Raw genomic sequence first — 15,426 nt, forward strand, 5'->3', positions numbered from 1 at the left:
GTGGATTTTGCAATGGCTGAAGCTCCTTTATCTCCTTCCAATTTTTCCATCTGGCTCTTTCCCAGGTCCCACACCAAATTCCCTGGAATCCTCAGAGACTCTGATGAGCAACTACCAAAGAATTAACTAGGATGTGATTTCTTTATGCATGCATATGCTTTGATATACATATATACAGTTCTATCTATAGATAGAATTTACATATATAAATTTCTATATACATTTAATTTTTATACTAAAAATGAAAAATAGATATATAAAATTATATATCTTTATATATTTCACTTTAGTGAAAATTAGATTTTCACTAAAAGTAATATGTACGGGTTTAGTTTTGACGCTATTCTATTAGGCAAATAGAATAATAATAACCTTCGAAGATTATATAGGACCTTACACTTTGCAAATTCCTTACCCAGACCTTAGCTGCTTAAATCCTCCCAAGAACCCTGGTGAGAGTTGAAGGAGTCAAGAAAGGTGTTGTCATCCCCAACTGATAGGCAAGGGACCCGAAGGCAAGGCAGGGTGAGCCCTAACTTCAGACCCACAGCTGACGGGTGAAAGAACTCACCAGGTTTTGCATTTTGGAGTCAGGTAAACCCAGATTGGAATGCTAGCTCTGCCACTTACCTGTGCTAGCCGTGTCCTTCTGGGAAAATGACTTAATTTCTCAAAAACTCAGTGTCTTCACCTAGAAAGATAAAAATAGCCCCTTCATTGCAGACCACATTTCCCATGAAGTTGCAATGAGATGATGCTTATCAGACATCCAGTACAGCACTTGGTTCACGGTCATGTGGATATGTGGGGCTTAGAAGATTAAACGACCTGCACAGCACAGGCACCAAACAATCAGGAAGCCATGGATCAGGGTCTTTTCCTCTGCCTAGTGCTGCACATGCCACATGGTGCACCCATTCTGCAGGCAGATAAACCAAGGCAAAGGGGCTTGCAAGGAAAGAGATGAGGTTGACCAGGCGTTGCCTAGCGAGGCAGAAATTTTTGCTCTGGTACCAAGAATCCATCCGGAAAGTCAAAGGAGAGCTCAGAGATGCTGCTGGACACTAGACACCAACGTGTACCCTCATGCTGCAGTGTGAGGAATGGGATCCCAGAGGAAGCAGTGAGCCCGTGAATCATTCTGCCTTGCGTTGGAGGGGGAGTCACAGGGACATTTCACTGGGCCTTGAAGTTCACATAAGAGTCTGCAGAAGGAGAAAGTAGTAATGGATGAGGAAAACCAATATTTTTAGAACACTTATCATAGGCTGTTTGTCCATGTACATCAGTCCTTAGATCTTCCCAACAACTTAGTGAGGTGCTAGTGGTAATAATGGTAATGACAATAAAAATACTATTATATGCAGGGTTTGACACTAAGAGAATTGCATGTGTTGTGCCATTTAGTCCTCCAAGCACCACTATGAGGTAGTTGTCACTTCATTTCACAGATAGGAAAGAGAAGATTTAACTATAATAACTTTCCAAGTTCACTTTGTTGGTGAGGGACAGAATTGGCATTTGAACCCCAGCCTCTTGACTCGATAGCACCCCAACTGATAAGCAGAGCTTGCTTTGGCCAGGGGACTTAATGGATGGAATTGGTACCCTTCAGGATGTCTCTGTCTCAGGGCTGCCAAATAGTGCCAGAGCCAGGCCCTGGACTGCGCTCTCTGGCTCCCAGCGTGGCAGCCTCACACTCCTTGGGGAACTCCTGGTGGATGGGAGATAATAAAGTAAATATTTATAAAGTAATTTATAAAGAAAAGGGTTACTTAATGGACTCACAATTTTGCATGGCTGGGGAGGCCTCAGGAAACTTACAATCATGATGGAAGGCACCTCTTCACAGGGCAGCAGGGGAGAGAAAGAGTGCCCAGTGAAGAGGGAACCCCCTTATAAAACCATCAGATCTTGTGAGAACTCATTCACTATCACAAGAACAGCATGGGGGAAACCGCCCCCATGATTCAATTATCTCCACCTGGTCCCACCAATGACACATGGAGATTATTATACAATTCAAGATGAGATTTGGGTGGGGACACAGCCAAACCATATCAGGGTGGAATTGTGTCCCCTCAAAATTCCTATGCTGGCGTCCTAAACTCCAGTACCTCAAAATGTGACTTTATTTGGAAACAGGGTCTTTATAGAGGTATTCAGGTAAGAATTAGGTCATTGGGAAGGCCCCTAATCCAGCATGACTGGTGTGTATCTTTACAAAAAAAGGAACTTTGGGCACAGAGACCAACACACAGGGAGAATGCCTTGGAAAGGTGAAGGCAGAGATTGGGGTGCTGTGTCTACACCAAGGACACCAAAGATCTCCAGCAACCCACCAGGAGCCAGGAGAGAGGTCTGGGACAAATCCTGCCTCACAGCCCTTGCAAGGAACCAACCCTGCCGACACCTTGATCTCAGGCTTCCAGCCTCCAGGACTGTGAGAAAACACATACCTGTTGTCTGAGCCACTCAATGTTTGGTCCTGTGTGACAGCACCTAGAAATCTAGTACACAGCCCCGTCGTTCTAGACGCAGCAGTATGCACATCTTGTCGTTCAGGACCCTGGCTGTGCTACATGTTCAGTCTTGTCTGACCCTCATCCAGTCCCTCTCTGCCCTCTGGCCACACTCACCTTCTGTCAGTTCTAGATGATGCCCGTGCCCATGAGACCTTCACACTTATTTCTGGGAATGCTCTTCCTTATCGCTGTGCTGTGTTAAAACCTACCCATCCTTCTAGTCTGAGCTCAGGGGGCACTTTTCACCTACTCAACAAATATTTTCTGAGAGTGCCTGTGTGCTCAGGCTGGCCTGGGCACCAGAGAAGCACTGATGAGTAGGACGGACATAAGCTGGAGAGGGGACAAAGACCACAAGTAAGAAGGAAAAGAACATGACAAGCATCTGGTGTGGAGTGCTGTAATGACAATGACATAGGGTGACGTAGGGTGTGTGGGTGGCCAGGGAGGGCATCCAGGAGGAGAAATAGCTCAGCTCAGGTCTCAGTGATGAGAAGGACCCCAGGGTCCCCTGCTGCTCCCTTCCCTCTGCCTTCCCCAGGGGAGGGCAGCCCGTGTTAAAGACTCTCCAGGCTCCATGCATTTCTCCTTCAGAGCCCTTCTTCCTGCTGCCATTTTCTGTTGATTTTTGTGATTATCTGATTGTTATCTGAGACCCCCCCCCCACTAGACTGTAAGGTCCACGAAGTAGGAAGTGTGGCTCATTTTGCATACCATTGTATTGTGTGTTCATACACAATAGTGTGTGAACAGGCACACACTATTGGCTGAATTAATGATTCATGCTACAAGCAAGTGCAATGAATCCCGAATCCTGCTTGGGGCAGCTTAGGTAGCAGGAGATTACATGCACCTTTCTGACCATAGAACTGATTGAGGTAGCATTTCTGGGAGGAAAGCCCAGTGTGAGGCCTGAGAAGGTCCTGGAAGGGGGCAGGAAGCCTGAGCAGCAGCTTGCCTTCCTCCCAGAGGGACCCTGGTCCCAGGGCAGCGGCTTTGGATTCATCTGGAACATGGGGCTCTGCAAGCTTGGAAATGGGTTTTGTTTGCTAAGCGGAATTTTCCGGCCCTCAGCCGAGAAGCTGGAGAAACTGGCTCACTGCTAATTTCATTTTCCCAACTCACTAGCTTGGCAAGGCCTGGCTCCCCTAGCTGCAGTCTCCTGGAACCTCATATCCAGATCCCCTAGCCAAAGAAAGAAAGCTGTGACTCACCAGAAATGTTCATTGCTATTTTCTGGCCATAAAAAAAGAAAATATATACATACATATGCAAAAGTTCTAACGTGATGTCTTAGTTCAGCAGCTTCTGCCTGCTGGGTCGACACTTGCATAAAAGATCAGAGAAGCAGAAGGGTCGCTCTGAGTGCCTTGGCCGAGAGCACTGGCCCTCATTCGTTCTGACGTCTTCCAAAAATGAGGCTGCAGAAGACAAAAGTGGCTGCTGGCACAGAGAGCTGGATCTCAGGTCAAAGGGGTTCCGCTTTCAAAAGGGGCAAACAACCCCGGGAACAGAGAAGGCAGAGGCTCAAGTTTTCTTCAGCCTTGTGTCCGGCTCTGCTGTCCGCGGCCTTCGTGCTTCCTCCCTCCTGCAGTCCCAGTATGAGCCAGATGGGGACAGGATGGAGTGCATGAGACCCTGCAGGCCCCTCCAGCCTCACTCTGCACCCTCTTCCTCCTCTGCCTTGCCTCACACTCCACCCAGCCTGTTCTTTACTTAGTTCCTTAAATGCCCCAAGCTCTGCGCCCAAGGCGCCTTTGCCCATTCTGTTCCCTCTGCCTGGAGCCTTCTCCCGCCAGCCTACCTGCCCAGCCCCTTTCACTAGCATCCTCCAACTCTTCCTTTGGAGCCCAACTTAATGACCCCTTCCTTGGGGACACTTCAGTGACCCAAAAATCAGGCCAGCCCCCTTGTTACAGGCACTCATGGCACAGGCTCCCGTCTGTTCCAGCACATTCTGCACTTCTAACTCTACCCACATTATTGGGCTAGTGGTGGGTGTCTGTCTTTTCACCAGACTCTCTGCTCCATGAAGGCAGGAACTGTGTCTGCTGGGCTCAAGATTGTGTCCCTGGGGTCTGATCTATATGAAATATTCAACAAAAATGTATGGAATGCATGAACTGCTGAAGAATGACTGCAGAGCTCTCTTCTGGCATTTAAGCCCAGAGTGACTCCATGGTGTGAGTGGCCAGGCCACAGGGGATAGGTGGCCTGCCCAGAGTCCACAGCTAGCATGGCAGACACTGGTGAACACCCATGCCCACGTCCAGGTGGCTTTCTGTCCTCTACTGCTGTGCTGAGTCCCACCTGTGGGCCTTCTTTCTTCTTTCAGTCATGGTGAGAGCCTGCCTGGTACCACTGTGGCCAAGGCCACAGATACCAGCTTTCTACAGAGCGACTTTTGACCCTGGCCCTGGACAGTTCAGCCCAGTCTTTTAGACTACAAATGACCTGCCCCACAGGAGGGAACCAGGACTAGAAGGTGGGGGTGCAGAACCAGCAGTTCCCATGCTGGGATGGACCTAGAGAATGGGCCGCTGATCGGACGGCAGGCCTGGGACGGCATCTCAGAGAAGGCTGGGCTGCACATTGTCTCATCTTGCCCTCTTTCAGGGAAGCAGGAGGGGAGGCGCTGCTGCGGCTTGGCTCTGCCCCAGCCCTTCGGCCACAGCCTTGCCAGGCTTCCCGGGGATTGACCTCTTCTGCCATGTGGCCACAGCATTTGTAAAGCCTTCCTTGTTGTTCTGTGGTTTTAAATAGCAACCAACTCCTTGCTGCTGGCTTCCATGTTTGTCTCTCCAGCCCCAATAGCTCCATCTGGAGGCCCCACGGCCTTTTAAACTCGTCCTGTTCAACTTGAAGTCATCGTCCTCCCTCCCCGCCCCACCCTTGCCCTGCTCCTCTTCATCTCCACAGAGGCTCCTTCTGCTCCTCCAGGTGCCCAAACTGGGCAGTCATCCCCAGAAACTGGGGAGTCATCCTGGACATCTTTTGCTCTCTCCCAACTTCCAGCTCCAACTCCATCCCGTCAATCTCCCTGTCCAGTCAATTTCCTACCTAAGCCTTTCTTGAATCCCTCAGTTTCTCTCCCGGCCCCCAGCTCTGCACAGCAGCCAGAGTGAGAGTTTGAAAGTGCAGTTTTACCCTTTCACTCCCCTCCTCTAAACACTTCAAGGGCTGCCTGCTGACCTCAGGACGGAGCTCGAACTCTAATGAGAGTTACAGGCCCTTTGCCAAGTGGCCCCTGCCTCAGTCTCCATGTTCACCTGCTGTCCTCACTCTCCTACCCCAGAATACCATGCTTGGGCCCCCTGCCTACCTGCTTCTCCCTCTCCTGCTCCTCCCTGGGCCTTTGCTCATCGCGTTTCTCCCCTTTGAAGGCTCCTCCCTGTGAAACTCCAGTCCAATCTTTAGTTCTGTCTAGAAAGTGTTTCCTCCAGGAAGCCATGCATGCCCACCTCACCACCAGATCTGGGAAGGAGGCTCCCCTCTGTTCCGTAGCCTCCTTCCCATGACAGCATTGATGAGGCTGCCTCACCACTTTCTGTTCCTTGTGAATCTCCTTACTCAAGTGGAAGACTTGTGGGGCAGGATCTTGCAGCCTTGGTTGCTACTGCACTCGCAGCACCTAGTCCTGCCGAGCACAGACACACAAATGCAAGGAGTGAACGAGGGCTGGAAGGAATCTTCGCAGCAGCTGCTCACTTCAACTTGAGTCTTCAGCTGCTTTGGGTAACATCCTCCTCCTTGCCTTGGCTCATTGTGCCTCCTGCAATTCTGTCTTACACCACACTGCCTCCTGGCTTGCAGCTTCTGATAAGGACAGTGCTGTCCTCTCTGCCCTTCCTCTCATCTCATCTTTCTGGCTAGATGACCTAGTTAATGGTCCCCAAACTGTCCCAGCAGTTCCCCATCAGTTCCAGATCACTTGTCTTTTTCCTTCCCTCTGAAACTCACCTTCTGGCTGTGGCTTCCATAATTTTGCACATTTAATTCCCTGGTGCTGTTCACTTCTTGCCTCCCAGGTTCAGCTAAGCCCCTGAAGTAATTTAGGTAACAGCTCAATTATCCCATCTCTCTTTTAATCTTTCCATTTCCATCACCACCTAGGAAGCAGTGAAAATGAGACAAGCAATGCATTTTCTGTCCAAACCTACTGCTCCCCTTGCAGTTCTTATCTCAGTTCATGTCATCAGCATCTACCCAGTCGCCTGAGATCTGAGCCTCGGAATCACCTTCTGCTCCTTCCTCCTCTCTCTGCTCTTTCCAGGAAGTTTCCAAGAGGATCTGCTCTCCTGTTGAGAAGTCTCTCAAGTCCATCCTTCTCTGGCCACAAGCCATACCCGGGCCTCACCATCTCTCTTTTGAACCAAGATTACCTCCTGCCTGGTCCTCTTACCAAAAGCCCCATATCCCCGCTCAACCATCAACCCACCTACCCATCCATCCCTTCATCCTTCAATCTGCCTTCCATGATCATGCCAAAACACATGTTGGTTATATCCTACCTCTGCTGAAATAACTTCCATGACTCCCCACTGCCCATAGCAGACATTCTTATTTATTTTAGAAACTGGGTCTTGCCTATTACTCAGGCTGGAGTGCAGTGGCATGATCATAGCTCACTGCAGCTTCCACCTCCCGGGCTCCAGTGATCCTCCCACCTCAGTCTCCCAAGTAACTAGGACTATGGGTGTGTGCCACTACGCCTGGCTAATTTTTAAATTTTTTGTAGAGATGGAGTCTTGCTCTGTTGCCCAGGCTGGTCTTGAACTCCTGGACTCAAGTGATCCTCCTGCCTCAGCCTCCCAAATCCCTGGGACTCAGGCGTGAGCCACTGCACCTGGCCTAATGCAGGCATTCTTAACTCTGGCTGCACATTAGGATCTTCTAGAGAGTATAAAAATATGAGTACCACGCGCTACCCTCAGATATACTGATTTAGTCTTGGATGGGGCCTGGGTCTTGGTGTTTTTTTTTAAAACTCCCCATGTGATTCTAGCATACAGGACAGGTTGAGAACTACGTGGTCTAAAAGATAAGGGGTCCCACCCCCTTAGTCTGGCAGTGTCCCACACAATTGGGCCTTTAATCTGTATCCCCAGCCTCATGTCCTACAGTCCTCCACTAACATATTCAGAATTCCAGCTCTTCTGAGCTACTTCACTATATTTGTACCCACTGTTCCTTGTACCCACAATTCCACCCTCTCTCTGACTTCTGACCATTTGAAAAACTCCTACCCATCCTTCAAGACCCAGCACAAATGCAACCTTTTTTCATGGGTCTCTCTTCCATAGCATCTGCTACATGGCAGGCACGTTGCTGGGTGCTGGACATGATGACACAATGGAAATGATCCCTGCTCTCAAAGAGCTCACAGTAGGGTAAGGGGGAGAGATGGAAACTCCTTAAGTAGAAGTTCTCTAACTTGAGTATGCATCCAAGTCACCTTGAGGGCTTGTTAAAACACAGATTCTGGGCCCAGCCCTAGGGCTTCTGAGTACGTGGTTTGGGGCTGCCCTGAGAACTTGTATTTTCAAGTTCCTAAGTGATGCTGTTGCTGCTGGTTCAGGGGCCACACTGAGAACCACTGCCTTAGCGTGTGGTCAGGGGAGTGTTCTCTAGGGACGTATTATCTAAGCTGAACCTCCAGTAATAGAAACAGGCTTTCATGAGAAGAGCAGGGACTGTGGTATTCCAGATAGAAGGAAAAGCGTGAAGGCTCCAGTGGGAATAGAAGGGGCCATGTTCCTGGTACCCAGAATGCACTAGAGAAGAACGATGCCTTTTGCAGCTTCTCCAGCAGAACCCATGCTCTGTGTGTGTCTCTGTTACAGACCGGAACCACCTTCCTCTCTAATTCTATTTTTCTGATGCAGCCACTCAGCAGTGAGCCCCTGCAAGGCAGAGTGTGCATCACGGCCACCTTTGGGTGCCCAGAGCCCACCCAAGACCTGACACAGTAGATGTTGAGGGATTCTTAGTTGGGGTCTAATTGTAGTGTCCTGGCTTTCTCTGTAGGCTATAAGCTAAGGAGAAATCCGTTTGTTTCACAGCAGTGTTTTAAATGCTTCATCGTCCCCCCTTTTCCTTAGATAGTTCCCGTCCTTTATCTAAATCTAATTTTCTTCTCTCAAATTTCTGCTGCCTAGATAGATTTTTAGCACATTTGGTGAGAAAAAGAAAAATTCCTTGAATTCAAGGTAGCCCTCCCCCACCTACCTTCCCAAGCCCCAGGAGATAGGGAGAGATGGGTGGTGGGGGTTGGGTGGGGACAGCAGTTCAGAGGTCCTTCTGCTTGGCTTTGGGAAGGTGGATGTGGTCATAATGGGAGTCAGCAGAATTGCTGTATCAGTCCATTTTCATGCTGCTGGTAAAGACATACACAAGACTGGGAAGAAAAAGAAGTTTAATTGGACTCACAGTCCCACATGGCGGGGGAGGCCTCAGAATCATGGTAGGAGGTGAAAGGCACTTCTTATATGGTGGTGGCAAGAGAAAATGAGGAGGAAGCAAAAGCAGAAACCCCTGATAAACCCATCAGATCTCATGAAACGTATTCACTATCATGAGAATAGCACGGGAAAGACTGGCCCCCAAGACCATTCCCACAACATGTGGGAATTCTGGGAGATACAATTCAAGTTGAGATTTGGATGGGGACACAACCAAACCATATCAATTGCCTTCCTCAAAAACGCTAATAGTGGGAGGCTGTGTTTTCTGAGAGCAGAACCTTGGCCAGCTCCGGGAGGTGGTCCACACTCAGGACAGGGGTGGGACAAGGCAGGCCTGGGGGGCCCTTGAGCTGCCACCTTAGGTGGTGGGAGGGCCTCTCCCCTCACATCCTGCCTTTCCAACATCTCTCTCCACACTGGAAAGGAGTCAGGGAGAGACTCCAGGTCAGAGGACAAGAGCTTTAGCACACGTGCCCTGCGTGGCAGGAAAAGGTTATTGGTTTGGTTTCGCTTTTGAATTGCCCTTTCTCTTCCTTCCTGGAGAACAGTGTATCCACCCTTTCCTGAGGCTCACAGAGGGGTCTTTGCAAATGCAGGTGGTCCTCAACTTGACCATGGGTCGACTTCGAATTTTGAGAATTTACAGTGTTGTGAAAGTGATACACATTCAGTATAAACCATATTTTAAGTACACATAAAACCATTCTGTTTTTCACTTCCAGGATAGCAGTCAACTAATTACATGAGATATTCAACACTTTATTAGAAAATAGGCTTTGTGTGCAACGATTTTGCCCATCCACAGGCTAATGTGTTCTGAGCACATGTAAGGTAGGGTAGGCTAAACTATGATGTTCCGTAGTTTGAGCTTACTAAATGCATTTTCAACTTAGGATATCTTCAACTTGTGATGGGTTTATTGGGATGTAGCCCCAAAGTAAGTTGAGGAGCATCTGCAGAGCCAAGAGACAGATTTTCTCTGGTCTCATTAGCATCCTGAGCTTTGGGAAACAATAGTGTAAGAATCTGTGTTTCTCAGACTTGAGTGAGTATCCGAATCCTCTGGAGGGCTTGTTAAAGCCCAGATTGCAGGCCCACCTCCAGAGTGCATGACTCAACAGGTCTGGAGTGGGACTGGAGAGTCTGCATTTCTAACCAGTCCCCAGGTCATGCTTTTGCTGCTGGTCTGGGAGCACACTTTGAGAACCCCTGCTTTAGCATCACACGCAGCTAGAGAGTGCTAATAACCTATCAGTCACTGCAGGACAAAGAGTTTATTTGTCTTGTAGGTACTTGCATTTTCCTTAACCCTTCCTCCTGAATACAGAATCTGAACCCTCTTAGCCCCTTTCCCAACAGCTCCATGGAGGGGCAAAGGCATGTGTTTCCAAGAGCCCAAGAGACAGAAGCCAATCCCTAGGGAAGAACAAATAAGTTAAGAACCCAAGAAAATTACAGGGGTTGAGGGAGGCAGAATGGGGGAGTGGAAGTATCTACTTTTTGTTCTTTCTATTGCATAGTTCCAGAAATCATACAAGTATAATATTTAAAACACAATTGGTTTAGTATTTCTTAGCCCCAGGGGAGGTAGCTTCTTCCCAGAAGGTAGAGGTACCTGGAGCAAGCACCATATTCAGTGGGAGAGTAGAACCGCATAGGCATCAAAGACCTGAGTTCTGGCCACAGTGCTGGTCTGTGACCTTGGAGGATCCCTTCAGCTGTTGCAGCCTGTTTCCCCAGCTGTATAATGTGTAACAACAAGACTGACCTTGAAGGGGCACCATGGCAGTCAAAAGAGCTGAGGTGGGTGACAGCATAAACCACTGTTTGATTACAGTTCCAATGTAGCCAACCTGAGCTTTCTTGGTTTCCACAGGAAGGACCAGTACCTCCTCTCGCCTGTGAACTGTTGGTATCTGGTTCTGCATCAGACCCGGCGGGAGAGCCGAGACCATGCCACCCTCAATGACATCTTCATGAACAATGTAATCGTCCGCCTCTCCCAGATCAGTGAGGATGTCATCAGACTCTTCAAAAAGGTGGGCAAGTAGGCTGCCCCACATGTCGCAGGTCTTTGCCCCAAGCTGGCCCATGGTAACACTATACCAGCCAGGGTGGGATGTGGTTTGGAGACAAGGGAACAGGAGGGGCAGGTGCATTGAAGGATGCAAGTGGCTGAGGGCTGAGCCCGTTTGAACCCTGGATGTGCCTTTTAAAGAGTGTGTGGTCTTAGCCACTTCAGCAATCACTGCCACAAAAATAAAAACCTTTGCATGGCTAGGTAAGTAGTACATGTTCACTGTAGAAAATTTAAAAAAATGGAGATGAGCACACACACAAAAATTGAAATAACCTGAAATGGCATTGTTTGGAGATAATCACTTTGATATCCTAGGAATTTCTCTATGTGTACAAATGCAAATACATTTTCTGAGAGTGCTTAAATGTGTATATATTCTAGTGTACATATGCATTTTTTCCAAGTCAGATCATAATGCATATATGATTTTACTACCTGCTTATGTCACCTAACAAATTACATAACACTATATTACATTTTCTCACATCAATAAGTATATTTCTATAACATTTTGAATGGTTACATAGTATTTCATTATATAGATGTACCCTAATTTATTTAATCTCTTATTGTTGAGCACTTAAGTTTATTTCTGTTATTTTACTCTTATAAATAACACTGCTGTGAGCTTCTTTGTCACATTCTCTGTTGCTTTCTTAGGATCAGTTTCTGCAGTGGGAATTTTAGAGTTGAAAGTATGCTCATTTTTAAGGCTTTTGACAGTGTACCTTATTGCCTTCAGAAAGGTTTCACCCATATAAACAATCAGAAGCTGAGTGTGGAAGGAGCACTGAGGTCTCTGTATCCCATGTTCCTTGCACAGTGCCTGGCATATACAAGGTGCTGTGCAAATGTTTGTAGAACTAAACTCACTTTTGTGGATGTCAGTTTCCTTGTCTGTAAAATGGGCAAGTTATTTAGCCTCTGTGAAACTCATCCTCTTTGTCTATCCTGCAGGGTTAAGGTCAGCTACTTCCCGGGAGGGTGAGGGTTAAACAAATGGTGTGCAGGGAGAGTGGCATTATTACAAAGTGGTTTGGGATGTGGCCTCTGGGTCCAGAATTCTTAAGTTCTTGGGTTCTTAATCCTGGTTCCATCATTTATTAGCTGTGTATCATTGGGTTTGTTACTTCAATGCTCTGTGCCTCAGTTTCCTCATTTGTGAAATGGGGATAGAGATAAATACCCATGGGCAGATGGAAGGATTAACAGGCTTGTTGTTCCTGTGTACAGCATGGACAGCATCACCTGGCACTTAGTAAATGCTCATGAAAGCTGACTATTATTATGCAGATTTAAGGGACTATTATCACCAAAAGAATCTAGCTCATCTCTTCTTGCCAGGCGCCAGTTTCAGGGGTTTGGTGACCTGAGATTGCTAGAAGCACAAAGAAGGGGACGAGTTGATTGAAAATATAATCATCTCTCCATGGTCTGCGTTTGGATTGTCCACTGTGAGGATTACTTCTATAGCAAAATTGTAATCGCAGGCTAATTTTCTCCTGCCACACAATATGCTTCTGGTCTCCTTCTGGGGTTGTGTTTATGAAATGTGGGCTAACTTTCATATTTGCATAAGCAAACATAATTAGGAAGGTAAATACAGTGCAAAGAAAAAAAAAATTACACAGTGCTTTGCAAAGCCAAACTGAAGTGATCCAGACGTCTGCAAGTTTGGGGTGTTGGTTCCATTCCCAGCCCCCGCCTGCTGCTGCTGTCACATCTTTTTTCCTGGGTGGGAGTGACTCACAGAGAAAGGGTCATCCAGGCCTTTAGGAAATGAAGGGTCTTTTTCCTGAGCTGAGCCCTGGGACAAGTGAGATAAATCTTTTCAGTTCTCATTTAGGCTGACAGCAGCCTGACTTGTGATGGAGGTTAACAGGGTGGAAAATAATGAAAAAAATGTCTACAGCTGAGCTCCTGGCTGCCTTGTTACCAGGCCTGTGCCTGTGGAACAAAGGAAATAACCCAGCCCACAGGGGTTTGGAGAGAGGCGCGGACAGAGCCTAGCTGTCTGACTTTGCACAGCACGGCCCCTTTGTGTTGCATCAGTTATACCTAATTTCGGAACGGTGGCCGGCACTCTTTACATAATAATAGTTCCCACAGACCTCAAAGCAACTATGGAGGCTGCTCTCTGGTCAGACTGGGGATCCTCACTCACTCCATTTTACAGGTGAGGAAGTAAAGTGTTGGGAGGCTGCAAGGAGAACCCAGACTTGGTTGCTTTGGGCCCCTTGTCATTACCAGCAGGAAGCAGCGTGGCTGGGCTTTTGGAGTTTGTTTCAGAACCGCCTATCACTGCACCCTGGGCAAGTCTCTCTGAGTCTCAGTTTTCTCATCTGGGAAATGGAGATGGTAACAATGCCAACTTCACAGGGGGCCGCTTTAATACATAGAGGTGGGCCAAGTGTCCCCCAGGCCTGGTATCTAGTAGGTGCTTATTAAATGGTAGCTTGCCAGTGATCCCTAAGAACAGAAACCACTCCCCATGTCTGAGCTGGGGTCCTAGGGCTCTACCAAGCCACATTCTGGCAGTGAGGCTGCAGGAGATGGGAGCGGCTACTAGGCCAGGTGTCTGTCCTGTGCCTATCTTCTGGCCTGGGCAGCTGCCCCGCCTGCCAGCCTCTTACTGATGCGGGAGGTGGTTTGACTTCATAACTTACCTTTTCATGATTCTCTACTTCCCCTTTAGAAGTGGAGTCTGTTCTTATGACTAGAGGCAGCACTTCAAATTCCAGAAGCCCATGCACGTGGCCCCTGCTTTAAGTGTGAGATGTGGATCAGCCATAGTAAAATTAAACTGAATGAGATCCAGGAGGCCATCTTTAGTGATCAGGACTCTTACGGTGGCAGACAGCAGAAATGCAGCTTACCCTGCTTTAAGAGAAAAAGGGATCTTACTAGTCATAAGCCTGGCTTCAGGCATGGGGGGCTTCAGGGGAACAAAGGATGTTACTAGAATTCTGTCTCTCTGCAACTCTGCTCCTGTTTTCTCTGTTTCCCTTTTTTTTTGGCGGGGGGGAGGCTAGGGGCTCTTTCATAGTCAGCCCCCCGCCATGTGATAACCAGAGGCCCCTGGCATCTCCAGGCTTACATCCTCTCTGCTTCAAGTCCCTTTTCACAGAATGGGATTTTTTGGTCTCTGATTGGTCCAGCACGGGTCACGTGAGCACACCCTGGGCTGCTTCTGTGGCTGCGGCGCTGCAAGGCTCTGCCTCACCAGGCCAGGAAACATACCGGTCCCTGAAGCCAGATGCACTCTCAGTTCCACCTGACCCATGGGACTAAGAATGGGTGAGGGGTGGTTCCCCAAGAAAAGTAGGAGTGCCTTTACAAGAAGAGGGGAGAAATAAAACAGGAGATGGCCACTGGACTCTCTTTTCCAGCCCTTTTATCATCCTCTACAGCAGCTGTACGCCTCTGCTAGATGTCCCTCAATAAAGAATGCTCCTTACCTCTCACAATAGCTCATTCCATGTGGGGACATCCGTGATCAATAGAAAATTCTCCCAAATGCCGAAATGGAATCTTGTAGTGTTTTCACTAACGGGTCCTGATCATCCCTAGAGGGCCAAACAGATCAGACCCACATCGAAACCTGTCAGTTGCTTGAAGGCAGGAATCATGACCATCCACCGGTCCTTCCTGCCTGTGGGCAGATGTCTCAGGTTCCTTCCATCATCCTCCTGGAATTTGGCTTTGTGTTCTGTCCCCATATCAGTCGCTCTCCCTGAGTCATGCTTCAGGTCTCCTCTGACTGACAGAAGTTACTATTCAGAACCAGTCAGAATACTCTAGGAAGGTCTGAGCAGCTCAGGGCAGAGCAGGGCTGTCCAGACACTTTATTTCTCATAATAAGACCCGTGAAAGTGTTTGCCTCTTTAATGATTGTTTTACCACATGATTGACACAGTGAACTCTCGGTCAGCAAAAAGTCCCAGGTATTTTTGTACCAATTGTTTTTTAATCTAGCCTTTGACTTCTGCTTTTGTGTTTCTTCATATTTACCCTTCTAAAACTTCGTTTTGTTAAATTCTGGTCAAATGGGATCAGTGTCCTTATTTGGGTGATTTTTCAAGCAGCAGGAGGGTAACTGCCAAGAGGTCCTAATTCCTCCTCTGTGGGAAAAGACTGTTTTGTAACTTCTCCATGTCTTCCTCCTCGGTGTCACCTTCTGTGTGTCAATTCTTTGGCCTCCTGTTTGATTCTTCTCTGTCTTCTTTGTGAGAGGTGGAAAGTGGGGCAAAGGGTTGAGAATAAATTCACAGTGAAAGTGCCCCTGGAGTTGGGTGTTGGCATATGAATAAGAGCCTGCTGAATGGGGAAAGGAGGTTGGGAGTTCAGGGTCTGGAGA

General features: G+C 48.0%; 1 protein-coding gene across 2 annotated transcripts in view; it reads left to right on the forward strand.

Moving 5' to 3' along the window:
• The window catches only part of SRGAP3 (SLIT-ROBO Rho GTPase activating protein 3), a 267,299-nt gene that overhangs the window by 136,424 nt on the left and 115,449 nt on the right, over positions 1 to 15,426 (forward strand). For both annotated transcript variants that reach the window (XM_025375437.1, XM_025375438.1), the window contains exon 3: positions 10,866 to 11,028. In XM_025375437.1, coding sequence (XP_025231222.1) covers positions 10,866 to 11,028 — 163 coding nt within the window. The remainder of the gene's footprint in view (positions 1 to 10,865; positions 11,029 to 15,426) is intronic.

This window comes from Theropithecus gelada, chromosome 2 (assembly GCF_003255815.1).
Source record: "Theropithecus gelada isolate Dixy chromosome 2, Tgel_1.0, whole genome shotgun sequence".
Taxonomy (NCBI): domain Eukaryota; kingdom Metazoa; phylum Chordata; class Mammalia; order Primates; family Cercopithecidae; genus Theropithecus; species Theropithecus gelada.